We start from the raw sequence: 18,827 nt of genomic DNA, 5'->3' as shown, positions 1-18,827 counted from the left end.
AATATCAGTGTCGGCAGGATACACACAGTACCAGTGCTGGTAGTACACACAGTATCAGTGCTGGTAGTACACACAGTATCAGTGCTGGCAGGGTACACATGGTATCAGTCCTGGCAGGGTACACACAGTATCAGTGCTGGCAGGATACACACAGTATCAGTGCTGGTAGTACACACGGTATCAGTGCTGGCAGGGTACACACAGTATCAGTGCTGGCAGGGTACACACAGTATCAGTGCTGGCAGGGTACACACAGTATCAGTGCTGGCAGGGTACACACAGTATCAGTGCTGGTAGTACACACTGTGTCCGTGCTGGTAGTAAACACAGTATCAGTGCTGGCCGGATACACACAGTATCAGCGCTGGTAGTACACACAGTGTCAGTGCCGGTAGTACACACAGTATCAGTGACGGCAGGATACACACAGTACCAGTGCTGGTAGTACACCCAGTATCAGGATACACACAGTGTAAGTGCTGGCAGGATACACAAGGTATCAGTGCACACAGTATCAGACAGTGCACACAGTGTCAGTCCTGATAGAACACACAGTGTCAGTGCTGGTAGTACACACAGTGTCAGTGCTGGCAGGATACACACGGTAACAGTGCACACTGTTATGACCTGGTGGTTAGGAGCACCCGGCACGACCTGATAGTTAAACTCACACAGGACAAGCTCTGGGTTGTGGGAGCTCTGCTGACCGCAGGCCCTAATCCTATCACAACAACTAGAAATAGCCGTGGAGCGTTCCTAACACTCCCTAGACGCCTCTTCACAGCCTAAGAGCTAGCTAGCCCTAGAGATAGAAAATAAAGCCTACCTTGCCTCAGAGAAATTCCCCAAAGGAAAAGGCAGCCCCCCACATATATTGACTGTGAGTAAAGATGAAAGTCACAAACGCAGAAATGAAACAGGTTTCAGCAAAGGGAGGCCAGACTTACTAAACAGACAGAGGATAGGAAAGGTATCTTTGCGGTCAGCACAAAAAACTACAAAAGACCACGCAGAGTGTGCAAAAAGACCTCCGCACCGACTAACGGTGCGGAGATGCCACTCTGCATCCCAGAGCTTCCAGCTAGCAAGACAAAATCATGATAACCAGCTGGACAAGGAAACAATGAACAAATAATAACTATCAGGAACTTAGCTTCTGCTGGAGAAGACAGGTCACCAGAAAGATCTAAGAGCGAACTGAACCAATGCAGGAACATTGACAGCTGGCATGGAGTAACGATCTGAGTGGAGTTAAATAGAGCAGCCAACCAAAGGATAAACCACATCACCTGTGTAAGGAACCTCAGAAGCAGCAGCTTCACTCAGCCACCAGAGGGAGTCCATGGACAGAATTCGCCGAAGTACCACTCACGACCACAGGAGGGAGCTCGACAACAGAATTCACAACAGTACTCCCCCCTTGAGGAGGGGTCACCGAACCCTCACCAGAGCCCCCAGGCCGATCAGGATGAGCCAAATGAAAGGCACGAACTAGATCGGCAGCATGAACATCAGAGGCAAAAACCCAGGAATTATCTTCCTGACCATAACCCTTCCACTTGACCAGGTACTGGAGTTTCCGTCTCGAAACACGAGAATCCAAAATCTTCTCCACCACATACTCCAACTCCCCCTCGACCAACACCGGGGCAGGAGGATCAATGGAGGGAACCATAGGCGCCACGTATCTCCGCAACAACGACCTATGGAACACATTATGGATGGCAAAAGAAGCAGGAAGGTCCAAACGAAATGACACAGGATTAAGAACTTCAGAAATCTTATATGGCCCAATGAAACGAGGCTTAAACTTAGGAGAGGAAACCTTCAAAGGAACATGACGAGATGACAACCAAACCAAATCCCCAACACGAAGTCGGGACCAACATAGCGCCGGCGGTTAGCGAAACGTTGAGCCTTCTCCTGGGACAATGTCAAATTGTCCACCACATGAGTCCAAATCTGCTGCAACCTGTCCACCACCGTATCCACACCAGGACAGTCCGAAGTCTCAACCTGCCCTGAAGAGAAACGAGGATGGAAACCAGAATTACAGAAAAAAGGAGAAACTAAAGTAGCCGAGCTGGCCCGATTATTAAGGGCGAACTCAGCCAAAGGCAAGAAGGACACCCAATCATCCTGATCAGCAAAAACAAAGCATCTCAGATATGTTTCCAAAGTCTGATTAGTTTGTTCGGTTTGGCCATTAGTCTGAGGATGGAAAGCCGAAGAAAAAGACAAATCAACGCCCATCTTAGCACAAAAGGACCGCCAAAACCTCGAAACAAACTGGGAACCTCTGTCCAAGATGATGTTCTCTGGAATGCCATGCAAATGAACCACATGCTGGAAAAACAATGGCACCAAATCAGAGGAGGAAGGCAATTTAGACAAGGGTACCAAATGGACCATCTTAGAGAAGCGATCACAAACCACCCAAATGACACACATCCTTTGAGAAACAGGGAGATCAGAAATAAAATCCATGGAAATATGCGTCCAGGGCCTCTTCGGGACCGGCAAGGGCAAAAGCAACCCACTGGCACGAGAACAGCAGGGCTTAGCCCGAGCACAAGTCCCACAGGACTGCACAAAAGAACGCACATCCCGTGACAAAGAAGGCCACCAAAAGGATCTAGCCACCAAATCTCTGGTACCAAAGATTCCAGGATGACCAGCCAACACCGAACAATGAACCTCAGAGATAACTCTACTAGTCCATCTATCAGGGACAAACAGTTTCTCCGTAGGACAACGGTCAGGTCTATCAGCCTGAAACTTCTGCAGCACGCGCCGCAAATCAGGCGACATGGCAGACAAAATTACCCCCTCTTTAAGAATACCCGCCGGCTCCGGAACACCCGGAGAGTCAGGCACAAAACTCCTTGACAGGGCATCAGCCTTCACATTCCTAGATCCCGGAAGGTATGAAACCACAAAATCAAAACGGGAGAAAAAGAGCGACCATCGAGCCTGTCTAGGATTCAACCGTTTGGCAGACTCGAGATAAGTCAAATTCTTGTGATCCGTCAAGACCACCAGGCGATGTTTAGCTCCTTCAAGCCAATGTCGCCACTCCTCGAATGCCCACTTCATGGCCAACAACTCTCGATTGCCAACATCATAATTGCGCTCAGCAGGCGAGAATTTTCTAGAAAAGAAGGCACATGGTTTCATCACCGAGCCATCAGAACTTCTTTGCGACAAAATAGCCCCTGCTCCAATCTCAGAAGCATCAACCTCGACCTGAAACGGGAGCGAAACATCTGGCTGGCACAACACAGGGGCAGAAGAAAAACGACGCTTCAACTCCTGAAAAGACTCTACAGCCGCAGAGGACCAATTGACCACATCAGCACCTTTCTTGGTCAAATCAGTCAACGGTTTAGCAATACTAGAAAAATTAGCGATGAAGCGACGGTAAAAATTAGCAAAGCCCAGGAACTTCTGCAGGCTCTTCACAGATGTCGGTTGAGTCCAATCATAAATGGCCTGAACTTTAACAGGGTCCATCTCGATAGTAGAAGGGGAAAAAATGAAACCCAAAAATGAAACCTTCTGAACTCCAAAGAGACACTTTGACCCCTTCACAAACAAGGAATTCGCACGAAGGACCTGGAACACCATTCTGACCTGCTTCACATGAGACTCCCAATCATCCGAAAAGACCAAAATGTCATCCAAATATACAATCATGAATCTATCCAGGTACTCTCGGAAGATGTCATGCATAAAGGACTGAAACACAGATGGAGCATTAGAAAGCCCGAATGGCATAACCAGGTACTCAAAATGGCCCTCGGGCGTATTAAATGCTGTTTTCCATTCATCGCCCTGTTTAATTCGCACAAGATTATACGCCCCTCGAAGATCTATCTTGGTGAACCAACTAGCCCCCTTAATCCGAGCAAACAAATCAGACAGCAGCGGCAAAGGATACTGAAATTTGACTGTGATCTTATTAAGAAGGCGGTAATCAATACAAGGTCTCAAAGAGCCATCCTTCTTGGCCACAAAAAAGAACCCTGCTCCCAATGGTGACGACGACGGGCGAATATGACCCTTCTCCAAGGATTCTTTTATATAACTCCGCATAGCGGCGTGCTCTGGCACAGATAAATTAAACAGACGGCCCTTAGGAAACTTACTACCAGGAATCAAATTAATAGTACAATCACAATCCCTATGAGGAGGTAGGGCACCGGATTTGGGCTCTTCAAATACATCCCGGTAATCTGATAAAAACTCAGGGACTTCAGAAGGAGTGGAAGGCGAAATTGACAACAATGGAACATCACCATGTACCCCCTGACAACCCCAGCCGGACACAGACATAGATTTCCAATCCAACACTGGATTATGGACCTGTAGCCATGGCAACCCCAAAACGACCACATCATGCAGATTATGCAACACCAAAAAGCGAATATCCTCCTGATGTGCAGGAGCCATGCACATGGTCAATTGAGTCCAGTACTGAGGCTTATTCTTGGCCAAAGGCGTAGCATCAATTCCTCTCAATGGAATAGGATACTGCAAGAGCTCCAAGAAAAAACCACAGCGCCTGGCAAACTCCAAGTCCATCAAATTCAGGGCAGCGCCTGAATCCACAAATGCCATAACAGAATAGGACGACAGAGAGCAAATCAAAGTAACGGACAAAAGAAATTTAGACTGTACCCTACCAATGATGGCAGACCTAGCGAACCGCTTAGTGCGCTTAGGACAATCGGAGATAGCATGAGTGGATTCACCACAGTAAAAACACAGCCCATTCCGACGTCTGTGTTCTTGCCGTTCAGCTCTGGTCAAAGTCCTATCACACTGCATAGGCTCAGGCCTATGCTCAGAGAATACCGCCAGATGGTGCACAGCTTTGCGCTCACGCAAGCGCCGATCGATCTGAATGGCCAAGGACATAGACTCATTCAGACCAGCAGGCGTGGGAAATCCCACCATGACATCCTTAAGGGCTTCAGAAAGACCCTTTCTGAAAATTGCCGCCAGGGCACACTCATTCCATTGAGTAAGCACAGACCACTTTCTAAACTTCTGACAGTACACCTCCGCTTCATCCTGACCCTGACACAAAGCCAGCAAGATTTTCTCTGCCTGATCCACTGAATTTGGTTCATCATAAAGCAATCCAAGCGCCAGAAAAAACGCATCAACATCACGCAATGCAGGATCTCCTGGCGCAAGGGAAAATGCCCAGTCTTGAGGGTCACCACGCAACAAAGAAATAATGATTTTTACTTGTTGAACGGGGTCACCAGAGGAGCGGGGTTTCAAAGCTAGAAACAGTTTACAATTATTTTTGAAATTCAGAAACTTAGATCTATCCCCAGAAAATAAATCAGGAATAGGAATTCTAGGCTCTAACATAGGATTCTGAACCACAAAATCTTGAATGTTTTGTACCCTTGCAGTGAGATGATCCACACAAGAGGACAGACCTTGAATGTCCATAACTACACCTGTGTCCTGAACCACCCAAAGGTTTAGGGGAAAAGAAAGACAAAACACAGTGCAAAGAAAAAAAAAATGGGCTCAGAACTTCTCTTATCCCTTTATTGAGATGCATTAATACTTTGGGCCAGCTGTACTGTTATGACCTGGTGGTTAGGAGCACCCGGCACGACCTGATAGTTAAACTCACACAGGAAAAGCTCTGGGATGTGGGAGCTCTGCTGACCGCAGGCCCTAATCCTATCACAACAACTAGAAATAGCCGTGGAGCGTTCCTAACACTCCCTAGACGCCTCTTCACAGCCTAAGAGCTAGCTAGCCCTAGAGATAGAAAATAAAGCCTACCTTGCCTCAGAGAAATTCCCCAAAGGAAAAGGCAGCCCCCCACATATATTGACTGTGAGTAAAGATGAAAGTCACAAACGCAGAAATGAAACAGGTTTCAGCAAAGGGAGGCCAGACTTATTAAACAGACAGAGGATAGGAAAGGTATCTTTGCGGTCAGCACAAAAAACTATAAAAGACCACGCAGAGTGTGCAAAAAGACCTCTGCACCGACTAACGGTGCGGAGATGCCACTCTGCATCCCAGAGCTTCCAGCTAGCAAGACAAAATCATGATAACCAGCTGGACAAGGAAACAATGAACAAATAATAACTATCAGGAACTTAGCTTCTGCTTGAGAAGACAGGTCACCAGAAAGATCCAAGAGCGAACTGAACCAATGCAGGAACATTGACAGCTGGCATGGAGTAACGATCTGAGTGGAGTTAAATAGAGCAGCCAACCAAAGGATAAACCACGTCACCTGTGTAAGGAACCTCAGAAGCAGCAGCTTCACTCACAGCCACCAGAGGGAGTCCATGGACAGAACTCGCCGAAGTACCACTCACGACCACAGGAGGGAGCTCGACAACAGAATTCACAACAGCACACACAGTATCAGACAGTACACACAGTGTCAGTGCTGATAGTACACACAGTGTCAGTGTTGGCAGGATACACACGGTATCAGTACACACAGTATCAGACAGTACACAGTGTCAGTGATGGTAGTACACACAGTGTCAGTGCTAGTAGTACACACAGTGTCAGTGCTAGCAGTACACACAGTGTCAGTGCTGGTAGTACACACAGTGTCAGTGCTGGCAGGATACACACGGTTTCAGCGCACACACGGTATCAGTACACACAGTGTCAGTGCTGGTAGTACACACAGTGGCAGTGCTGGCAGGATACACACGGTATCAGTACACACAGTATCAGACAGTACACAGTGTCAGTGCTGGTAGTACACACAGTGTCAGTGCTAGTAGTACACACAGTGTCAGTGCTGGTAGTACACACAGTGTCAGTGCTGGCAGGATACACACGGTATCAGTGCACACACAGTATCAGACAGTACACACAGTGTCAGTGCTGGTAGTACACACAGTGGCAGTGCTGGCAGGATACACACGTATCAGTGCACACACAGTATCAGACAGTACACACAGTGTCAGTGCTGGTAGTACACACAGTGTCAGTGCTGGCAGGATACACACGGTTTCAGTGCACACACAGTATCAGACAGCGCACACAGTGTCAGTGCTGGTAGTACACACAGTGTCAGTGCTAGTAGTTCACATGGTATCAGTGCTGGTAGTACACACAGTGTCAGTGCTGGTAGTACACACAGTGTCAGTGCACACACAGTATCAGACAGCGCACACAGTGTCAGTGCCGGTAGTACACACAGTATCAGTGATGGCAGGATACACACAGTACCAGTGCTAGTAGTACACCCAGTATCAGGATACACACCGTGTAAGTGCTGGCAGGATACACAAGGTATTAGTGCACACAGTATCAGACAGTACACACAGTGTCAGTGCTGATAGAACACACAGTGTCAGTGCTGGTAGTACACACAGTGTCAGTGCTAGTAGTACACACGGTATCAGTGCTAGTAGTACACACAGTGTCAGTGCTGGCAGGATACACACGGTTTCAGTGCACACACAGTGTCAGTGCTGGCAGGATACACACGGTTCCAGTGCACACACAGTATCAGACAGAGCACACAGTGTCTGTGCTGGTAGTACATACAGTGTCAGTGCTGGTAGTACACACAGTGTCAGTGCTGGCAGGATACACACGGTTTCAGTGCACACACGGTATCAGACAGCACACAGTGTCAGTGCTGGTAGTACACACAGTGTCAGTGCTGGCAGGATACACACGGTTACAGTGCACACACGGTATCAGACAGAGCACAGTGTCAGTGCTGGTAGTACACACAGTGTCAGTGCTGGCAGGATACACACGGTTCCAGCGCACACACAGTGTCAGTGCTGGCAGGATACACACGGTTCCAGCGCACACACAGTATCAGACAGCACACAGTGTCAGTGCTGGTAGTACACACAGTGTCAGTGCTGGCAGGATACACACGGTTCCAGCGCACACACAGTGTCAGTGCTGGCAGGATACACACGGTTCCAGCGCACACACAGTGTCAGACAGAGCACACAGTGTCAGTGCTGGTAGTACACACAGTGTCAGTGCTGGCAGGATACACACGGTTTCAGTGCGCACACAGTGTCAGACAGAGCACACAGTGTCAGTGCTGGTAGTACACACAGTGTCAGAGCTGGTAGTACACACAGTGTCAGTGCTGGCAGGATACACACGGTTTCAGAGCACACACAGTGTCAGTGCTGGCAGGATACACGCGGTTCCAGCGCACACACAGTATCAGACAGCACACAGTGTCAGTGCTGGTAGTACACACAGTGTCAGTGCTGGCAGATACACACGGTTCCAGCGCACACACAGTGTCAGACAGTGCACACAGTGTCAGTGCTGGTAGTACACACAGTGTCAGTGCTGGCAGGATACACACAGTGTCAGTGCTGGCAGGATACACACGGTTCCAGCGCACACACAGTGTCAGACAGTGCACACAGTGTCAGTGCTGGTAGTACACACAGTGTCAGTGCTGGCAGGATACACACAGTGTCAGTGCTGGCAGGATACACACGGTTCCAGCGCACACACAGTGTCAGACAGAGCACACAGTGTCAGTGCTGGTAGTACACACAGTGTCAGTGCTGGCAGGATACACACGGTTTCAGTGCGCACACAGTGTCAGACAGAGCACACAGTGTCAGTGCTGGTAGTACACACAGTGTCAGTGCTGGTAGTACACACAGTGTCAGTGCTGGCAGGATACACACGGTTTCAGTGCACACACAGTGTCAGTGCTGGCAGGATACACACGGTTCCAGCGCACACACAGTGTTAGACAGAGCACACAGTGTCAGTGCTGGTAGTACACACAGTGTCAGTGCTGCCAGGATACACACGGTTTCAGTGCACACACAGTGTCAGTGCTGGCAGGATACACACGGTTCCAGCGCACACACAGTGTTAGACAGAGCACACAGTGTCAGTGCTGGTAGTACACACAGTGTCAGTGCTGGCAGGATACACGCGGTTCCAGCGCACACACAGTATCAGACAGTGCACACAGTGTCAGTGCTGGTAGTACACACAGTGTCAGTGCTGGCAGGATACACACGGTTTCAGTGCACACACAGTGTCAGTGCTGGCAGATACACACGGTTCCAGCGCACACACAGTGTCAGACAGTGCACACAGTGTCAGTGCTGGTAGTACACACAGTGTCAGTGCTGGCAGGATACACACAGTGTCAGTGCTGGCAGGATACACACGGTTTCAGCGCACACACAGTGTCAGACAGTGCACACAGTGTCAGTGCTGGTAGTACACACAGTGTCAGTGCTGGCAGGATACACACAGTGTCAGTGCTGGCAGGATACACACGGTTTCAGTGCACACACAGTGTCAGTGCTGGCAGGATACACACGGTTTCAGCGCACACACAGTGTCAGACAGTGCACACAGTGTCAGTGCTGGTAGTACACACAGTGTCAGTGCTGGCAGGATACACACAGTGTCAGTGCTGGCAGGATACACACGGTTTCAGTGCACACACAGTGTCAGTGCTGGCAGGATACACACGGTTCCAGCGCACACACAGTGTCAGACAGCACACAGTGCCAGTCCCGGCCCCGCTCCAGTCCGGGCTTTGCCGCCGCCCGCGGTGGATGTGATGTGTGCGGCGTCTCAGCCTCTTGTTTACAGCATTCACGTCACATAGAGCAGAGGGATCACACAATGAGAGCGCCGGAGCCCGCCGCACACGGAGCCCGCTCACACACTCACTGACCGCGGCCACCATCGTCCACCGTGTGCTCTGACCTTCAGCGGCCGGGCGTGAGAGGCCGGCGGCGGCGGAGGGGACACTGCTCCATTCATTGGTCCGCAGCGGCCTCCTGCGGGCTGAGCTCCGGGACTGAGGCGGGTGACATGGAGGCTGAGGACTCGGAGCTGCTGCCGTGCACTGCGGGTGTCTGCTGTCCGTCCCTCCCGTCCCAGCGGCGGCGGCGCTGACACACTACACCCGGCTCTCACTACTACTACTACTACTACAGCCCGAGGAGCGGGACACCCGCGGGCGTCTGCGTCACGTGACTGCGCCCCTTCTATTACGGGGAGGTATCTGGGGTCATAACCTCCCGGGCCACTGCTCGGTGTGCGACACGGTCTCCCGGGGGAGCGGCAAGGTGACAGTGCGCGGACCGTCCAGACATCGGGGCAGTGTGTGTGGGCTCCGGCCATCTTTCTCCCGGGCACTTCGGGGGCCGCCGTGGATGTGACCGGAGTGGCGGATACTAATCTTCTGTGGACATGAAGGCCGGATCGGGCTGGGGGGCTCCGGCCTGGCTCTCGGGGGTCCCCCTGCTCCTACTGCTGCTGTGTCCGGCCCAGAGCATGGGGCACATGGGGGGAAAAGGTGAGTGTCTGCCCGGGGGTCTGTGTGTTCCCGGGGTGGTGGGGGAGCAGGACCCTCCTTATATCCTGTGTGTACAGCACGGGGGCTGCCGCCCGTGGCTCCACTACTACTCCCAGCAGTCACTGGCTGCGCCTCAGCGTGCTGGGCGTTGTAGTGCCGCAGACTGCAGCATCCCATGTGCTGGGCACAGAGGTAGTGTCAGGTGAAGGTGCCAGCCACCATGGGTACACATCCTCTCAGCATATCCTGTCAGCACACGATGGGTTACAAGGATGTGCCCGGCTCATTGGGTACCAAATGCCCTCTCCGCTACATCTCTGGGCATGGGGGGCTCAGCGGGTACCAAATGCCCCCTCCGCTACATCTCTGGGCATGGGGGGCTCAGCGGGTACCAAATGCCCCCTCCGCTACATCTCTGGGCATGGGGGGCTCAGCGGGTACCAAATGCCCCCTCCGCTACATCTCTGGGCATGGGGGGCTCAGCGGGTACCAAATGCCCCCTCCGCTACATCTCTGGGCATGGGGGGCTCAGCGGGTACCAAATGCCCCCTCCGCTACATCTCTGGGCATGGGGGGCTCAGCGGGTACCAAATGCCCCCTCCGCTACATCTCTGGGCATGGGGGGCTCAGCGGGTACCAAATGCCCCCTCCGCTACATCTCTGGGCATGGGGGGGCTCAGCGGGTACCAAATGCCCCCTCCGCTACATCTCTGGGCATGGGGGGCTCAGCGGGTACCAAATGCCCCCTCCGCTACATCTCTGGGCATGGGGGGCTCAGCGGGTACCAAATGCCCCCTCCGCTACATCTCTGGGCATGGGGGGCTCAGCGGGTACCAAATGCCCCCTCCGCTACATCTCTGGGCATGGGGGGCTCAGCGGGTACCAAATGCCCCCTCCGCTACATCTCTGGGCATGGGGGGCTCAGCGGGTACCAAATGCCCCCTCCGCTACATCTCTGGGCATGGGGGGCTCAGCGGGTACCAAATGCCCCCTCCGCTACATCTCTGGGCATGGGGGGCTCAGCGGGTACCAAATGCCCCCTCCGCTACATCTCTGGGCATGGGGGGCTCAGCGGGTACCAAATGCCCCCTCCGCTACATCTCTGGGCATGGGGGGCTCAGCGGGTACCAAATGCCCCCTCCGCTACATTTCTGGCCATGGGGTTATTTTGGTTCCACAGATGTTTTCCTCAGCACCCGGCCATTGTTGTTGTGGCACATGGATGGTTGGGGGGCAGTGTCTTGTGCAGAATTGGACGCTGGGGGGCTTGGCGATGTGAGACCCTCACAGCCTGGTACAGGGGTGGGGGCTGGTTCCGGGGCCTGTTATTTACTCCTTGGCCTGTTATTAATCTGAGGCAGATGTTTAGTGCTACATAATGTCCCGGGTGCTGTAGTCGCACACGGATCCGGCCGCCTCATCTTCAGTCTGCATCAAGGTTCAGTCTGTTGTTCCCGGTTATCAGCTGTTTACCTGTTTGTGGTATTGGATAAGTGACCGGTAAAGTGGAAGCAATGTCTGTCCCGCCGGGGGTCCCTAGTGTGGAGACCGTCACGTGTGGGTGATGTCGCAGCTTCTGTATGTACTGTATATATCTATGAGAAGAAAGAAATTGTTCTTGTTCTTTCTTCATGTTTAATCACAAGCCTACAGTGAACCTTCCAATCTTTGTTGTATTTTTGTGGTGCCCTCCATTTATATATTTATTCCTAGTATATATCTATGAGGCACCATTGAGGGCATGATGGGGTTAATGGATGTGATGGTAACGCCTGTGGTCAGTCCATATTGTGTTGGCCGCGCCTCGGAGATTTACCCTTTGGTCCGACCAGCAATAGCGATCATTGGGGCACTCCTCGCTAGGTGGGCATGCAGCTTGTTTAGGAAGATGTCCGACTGTCCTGGTCTCTGTGGACGGACACAGTGTGGCCGTGTCCCTCTATAGATTGTGGGCAGGACTCCTCTATTGGCTGTTTACCTTGTGGTATACGGATCCCTGCCTATGTTTACACACCCATCATGTACCCTCGTTATGTCATTTGCTTAAAACCAAGAATAGACCCCGATGTCCGGACCCCTCTCCTGGCTCTGATGCATTATATAGGTGTTGTCTGATGCCGTACATTGGCTCCAGTCTGGTTGACCACCCGCCTATGGAGCACGCGAGGCCTCTGCTCACCCTGCCACAGGGTTCCTTGGCTTTTGCCTCCATTAGTACTGAAACATTGACAGAACTCGTCATGCCTTTCATAAGTTGGTGGGATCGGTCAGATTACATTGGGGTCTGTAATAAAAGACCTGTCCATAACTGAATACTGTAAATGCAGGGGTGCACACCCCAAAATGATTTCAGGGGGATGCATTTACAGTTGGGATTTTGCTGTGAAAATTTGTGGCATCTTCACTAAATTGCTTCCAGGATGAAACTGTATTGTCCCCATGATCGTCCGTGCGTCCTTATAGATTGTACACAGCAGAGCGACAACATGTCTGCTGTGAGTGCTACCAGTGCCCATAGTAGAGGTCTCTGCGAGTAATGGTGACTATGCTAAACACAATTCTATTAAGGCTTGTGTGTGAACACGAATGGTTAAAAACGCCGCACTGCTAGTGCCGACACTGCAGGCACAGCGCCAGCATGGGAGGGGAGTATAATGATGATCTTTATTTTTATATAGCGCTAACATTCCGCAACGATTTACAGGTTGCACACATTATCATCACTGTCCCCGATGGGGCTCACAATCTAAATTCCCTATCAGTATGTCTTTGGAATGTGGGAGGAAACCGGAGAACCCGGAGGAAACCCACACAAACACGGGGAGAACATACAAACTCCTTGCAGATGTCTTTGGTGGGGTTTGAACCCAGGACTCCAGCGCTGCAAGGCTGCAGTTCTAACCACTGCGCCACCGTGCTGTAGAAGCTTTTTCCGTTTTATCGGGGCCAAGTGTGGGGTATGAGAAGTAGTTGTTCTAGTAGTGGACAACCCCTTTAAGAAAACACCAGGGTAATCCATGTAAAACATTGGTCAGGACTACCCCCTACCTTCGATCAGCAAAGATCCTTGCCTGGTGCAACAAAGTTGCGTAAAGTGTCTTTTTACATGGCGTACAAATAATAAGAAAATAGAAGGTCCAACATCGCAGAGTGCAGTGTAGAAGTGCAGTAAGAGACCCTCGGGTGCAGGGGGTCTGTGCGTTCTGCTGGCGTTTCCTCGCCACACGGCTTCCTCAGGGGTTGCAGGCCATATTGATGTATAGTCTATAGCACCTCGAATTGTGTGGTCCTCTAACACGTGGAGTGTCAGCTTCTGGGCCGAGGACGCATCATCCCCCTTATGGGCCCTAATGAGGTTTAGATTGTCCTCCTACTTCTAGATGGATGTGATGGACTGTACAGTGTCCCTGCTGTGCCGCCATTCATAGTCACTGTATTACTCCACTCATCAAGTGCTCTGTCAACATGGAACAGAAGTCTCCACTGTATACAATGGCTGCGCTATTATTTGTCAGGGAGGGTGAGACAGGCCCCTACTATATACAGTAGTCCTGGATTAACTGTGACAGAGCGCCAGCGTTCTGCTTTCAGCCTTGTGTCTGGGGATTATACTGATATGGTCGCTTTCCCATGTTTACTCTTCATAGATGCCTAGAAATGCTGCCCGAGTGTTTCCGTACGGTTGTGTGTGTGGCAGCTGTGGGGTTAATTGTTTTTATTTTTAGTGGTGTAAGGAGCGAGGCATCTCTGCGTAGATCTACAGACCAGGCTTTGTTTGTGGGGTCACATAAGACCTCGTTTGTCCCCAAAATTTAAGGAAATCTTAGGACGAGCCAAAAATAAATTCCAAATGTTGAAATTTTTCTCTTTTGTGAGTGATTTTGGGCTATTCTGTTCTGTCCAGTAATGTCTCCTGTATGTGCAGGAAGGTTTTACTCTGGTGCCTCCTTGGTTTGATTTATAAAGATCCTTTGTGTTTGAGACCTGATGCTTTCATCATAGGGGGAGTGGCGTGCGACTGGTGGTCCTGGCTTACCCTACTACGCACGTACTACCTCCTTGTTTACAAGCTTTGACTAGTTCTGTATAGGAGGTCGATGAGCGGGAACGGGCAGAGCTTACCACTGTAGCACTGGGGATGGCATTTATTAGGAACCATCACTTTATTTTATAGTCTTTTCATACAAGTCATAGACTCAACAGGTAGGGAGACTCCGGAAAAGTCAAAATTACAATAAACATTCTGTGTATTCCCCGTGTCTTAATAGCACAATAAAATTATACACTTTATCCAGCTATCAGAGTAAATAAAAAGCATAATGGAAACTGATGTAAAAAGATCAATACGTGTTTAACATAAATGTTTACTTTATTGCTTTGGAAATAGGTGAAATTAGAATAATTTAAACTTTTTTTATTTTTTTTTAAAGCAAATCTTACTTTTTTTTTAAAATTTAACTTGAACCTAATATTTTGCAGTGCTTGGTCACTGTCATTTTTTTTAAAGACTTTCTATTGTGCTGATGTTGGCTTCTAGTAATAATCTAACATACGATCTGCTATGTAAGCTGTAGCGGTAAAACGCCTGTGAGAACGAGGGCCGGTCACTGATCAACTAGAACTTCGGTCTCCTCCAGCTTCCACCACGGTATATAGGAAACGTTTCCTTAGACTTTCTCTTTTTGTTACGTTAGCCACGTGTTGGCTTGTAAACATGATAAATACTTTCAGACTGTATATAGGTGTTTCTGGAGATATGTTTGGTGGGAAACGGCTTTTCCTTTAAAATCTTATGCCGAAACGTTGTGGTCATCCCCTGTTTTGTGCAGGTTGTTGCATGGATCCCTCATTCATTATTAAAGAGGGAAACCATTGTAAAATAGTTGCCTGGTAATCATTAATTGTGCCCTCTCTTGCCTATTTTATTATGTTGTATCTGAGCTGGTGTCCCAGGCGTACCTGGAATGTAAGCTTTGATTTTCTGTCATCAGATGTAAGGTCAGTTTTGTCTTGGCTTTTACATCTTATGTAATAGGTTCTAATTTGTGTAGGTAAAATTATTGCATCTTCACATTAAAGTTAAGAATGTCTTGTATCCCTAGTTGACTTATATCACTGTTACAGATGATGATGGTTTTATATTTTATGTATTTTGTGTTAAGGTAAAACAACGCTAGTAATATGGTCTCGCCCTTCTACATCAGTAATTACCATAGTAATTTGTATGTGCAGAAATAGGAAACTTTGACTTTAGTGTTTTTTTTTTCGTTTTTTTTTTTTTTTTAATTTATCAAATTTCTTTTTAGATTTTTCTGCAAGTTGTAGGAAACGAATTGTATAAAGCTTACAATAAAAAGAAATAAAAGCAAAATTGTCTGGTTTGTGCATAATCTGGTAATCTAGCTGATGAGAGAAAAAAAATATATATATAAATTTGTATCTTGTTAGCTTTTTTAAATGTGTTTTTTATATAAAATTATACTTTTTTTTTTTTTTACAGTCCAGTTAAATGGATTTCAAGGAAGGTGTTCATACCTTAATGAATTAATCTGCTTAATTATATGTAGTAATATTTCCTTTGTCTAAAGTCTGTCCTTCAGAGAAAAGCATGAAATTTCTTAATGTCCGTATGGAGCAAAAAATATGGCAGTGTGTTTTCGCATGCGCATCCCATAGCTAATCATTCTATGTGATTTTTACAGTGTCTGATGTGGTGTTGGTACTGAAAAGATTGTAATGTTTTGTATTGAACGAGCTTGTGATTAAAGACCCGAACATTGTGCTTGTGGAAGGACTTCTAAACTATTATGTTCGTCTTAAAAAAAACAAAACAAAAAAACTAACGAAACAAGTCTTACGGTTGACAACAGAAAATGTACTGTTGTCCAAAAAGTTTTGTTTTCTGAAACTTCATATTTTTGAAGCTGTGTAATATTTTTTTTATTTTAAGATTTCCATTTTATTGTGGCAGATCAGTGCTTCATTGTCACACACCTAATTTAAGGGTTCGATTATCAATCATTTGTGTAAAATCTATAAATATATGTATGTCAGCTGTGTGTTAGAAAACTTTTGATAAACTTTTTCTTTTGTTCTGATCGAATTTCCATTTCTTTTGAGGTTTTTGGACTGCTAGAATGCTTGTTTGATTTTTATTCTGCTGTTTGATTTAGCATTTACAGGAAAATTATTAAATCCTTTTGTATTTAGGTGTAGATTATTCTAAATTACCAGACTTGGGGATTTTTTCCTTTAAAATTTCCCTAGTTCATATGTGAGGGAAGTTTGAAAATGAAAGGGAAATGTGGAAATTTTAAGTCTAAAAACTTTAAGAAATCTGCATAAATCTTAATACAAAAGACAAACGGTATAATTAAATGGAAAAAATCTGCTGTATTAAGTTTGCATAATTTTTATTCCCGCACATGCCCTGCTCTCATCCAGTTATGGTGCCGACGGTCCCAGCTTTTCTTAAATACTGTAGCTTTGTCCTTTTCTGCCACATTTCCATTGTATCTTCACAAATAGAGGTCGCTACATTTCCAGTCTTGTCCCCAATTTAAGCTTGAAGACCGCTATGTATAGCCGCATTGTTACTTGACCCCTCAGCCCCATCCTGATTGACGCCATTATTTCTTTTTGTGTTAAAAAATACAAAATAAAGTGCATTTATTGATTGAAGTGAATGTCATCAATTTAATGATCTATAGTTTTGGCTCCAGTTTTTGTTCTAATTTTTTAAGAACTTTTGCTGTGTTTTTGTTTTTTCTTTTCTTTTTTTTTTTTTCCTGATAAGTATATTTAAAAGATCCTGAAAACTTGTAATATTTATTTTGACCTCTATACTTTGCAATAAGCTGACGGCCCCTGTTCTGTACACACAGACTGCTTTTAGGTGGCCATCTGATCATCACAGGCGGGATTACAGTGACTGGATCCGCTCCTCGATGTAGGAATTGGATTCTAACTGGAAAACTCTCCTAGAATTCCGTTCAGATCTTCAGACTATTCTTTTCTATGGTTCTTGTAACTGTTGTAAATCATTTCCCTTAAATTATCAGATTATGCAAGGAGGCTGCCCCCAGAGTATCATGTACATAAACATTGCTTTAAAAAAATACCCAGAAAATAAGATCATATTCCTAACAAAATTCATCAGTATATGTTTAATTGGTGATATAAAAATGTGCTGTAATTCCCCAGTAGAAAGATAAGGATGATCATGATAAAATTCAGCTCTCCTGATCCTTGTTTTCCTCATCTGCTGTTGGGAGCCTATAGGAAATAACACTTACCGGTATTTACCAGCGGCACAATGAAAGATAATAAGGCTAATCAGTGGCATTTTCCCTTATCCTCCACATCTTAAAACCTCCAAAACCTGTAGCATGTAGGAATGATAGCAGCTTTGTGATATATCTTTTCATAACTTTTGTCGGCATAAAATGCAGAAATGGGCAAATTTGGTTAGAAAAATGAGTTTGTATTTTCATTTATGTTGCCATGATATAACTTTCAGTTGTTGTGTTAAGTCTGGGTGTCATCCCTTATTCATAGGATAGGGAATAGCTTCCTGATCACTATGGGTCTGACTGCTGGGACCTCTACCAATCCCAAAGAACCAGGTCTCTGAAGTGTTCGATGTGAATGGAATGGTGGTCAATCATGGTCACCTCTGCTCCATGCATTCATAATGGCAGCACTGGAGATGGCCGAGCACAGCGTTCGTCTGGTCTTCGACACTTCTGTTCAGAATTAAGTGGCGTTGCACATGATCATGCAAAAAAAAAAAACTAACGCACACTGACCCATCGTTTCTAAATGTCCAATTCTCATCCATTTTTGTGTAATTGTAGCTAAAGTGAAAATGTTTCTCAGTCTTCGTACACACTAAAATAAATGAAATGGTGAAAAAGGGAGTAAATCTGCTGTGGATTTCCGTGCAGAAATTGTTCCGCCTATTAAATCGACAATGCTATGACGATGTCATTTAGATTTATTGTGCTTTATTTATATAGAGCCATCATATTCTGTAGCGCTTTTCGGACATGATAATGATTGACCAGTGATGTGGCGGTGATCTCAACCTCATCATTCAGATTAAAATTGGATCTATGTAATAGTATTGATATGCGCACACCGAGGCGTTGAAGGTGTGTAGAAGTCAACACCTATTGAAGAAAACCCTCATAACTGATAGGATGGTCACATTAGGTGTCATTGGGGGATGATTTAGGCTGGAGACCCCGCTCTGCTACCCCCAAAACCTAAAGGCCACACAGAAATCCTTGGAAAGGTCCAATAGAAGATCCAGCACCATGCGACAACCTACCAAGGCAACTTCTGCCAGACCACCAAGACACCTGCTTTGCCTGAGGTCCATAGAAGTAAATCTCTATAACATGGTCTTGGCTTACAGTTTGGTCACTCAGTATCTGTAGTTGTCCCTTCACCCTCCTTCAGTTTTCAGTAGATGGCTCTGGTTGGCCTCCTGTAT

The 18,827-nt window shown here is 47.4% G+C and overlaps 1 protein-coding gene across 2 annotated transcripts in view; it reads left to right on the top strand.

The window, feature by feature from the left end:
- The first annotated feature begins 9,614 nt into the window (after positions 1 to 9,614).
- IGF1R (insulin like growth factor 1 receptor) overlaps positions 9,615 to 18,827 on the top strand; it is a 202,734-nt gene continuing 193,521 nt past the window's right edge. The window contains exon 1 of one of the 2 annotated variants that reach the window (XM_069766284.1): positions 9,615 to 10,330. In XM_069766284.1, coding sequence (XP_069622385.1) covers positions 10,225 to 10,330 — 106 coding nt within the window. In that variant the 5' untranslated portion in view covers positions 9,615 to 10,224. The remainder of the gene's footprint in view (positions 10,331 to 18,827) is intronic. The other variant, XM_069766285.1, reaches the window with a different exon arrangement.

Source organism: Ranitomeya imitator, chromosome 4 (assembly GCF_032444005.1).
Source record: "Ranitomeya imitator isolate aRanImi1 chromosome 4, aRanImi1.pri, whole genome shotgun sequence".
NCBI lineage: Eukaryota > Metazoa > Chordata > Amphibia > Anura > Dendrobatidae > Ranitomeya > Ranitomeya imitator.
This window is presented reverse-complemented; position numbering and strand designations above follow the sequence as displayed.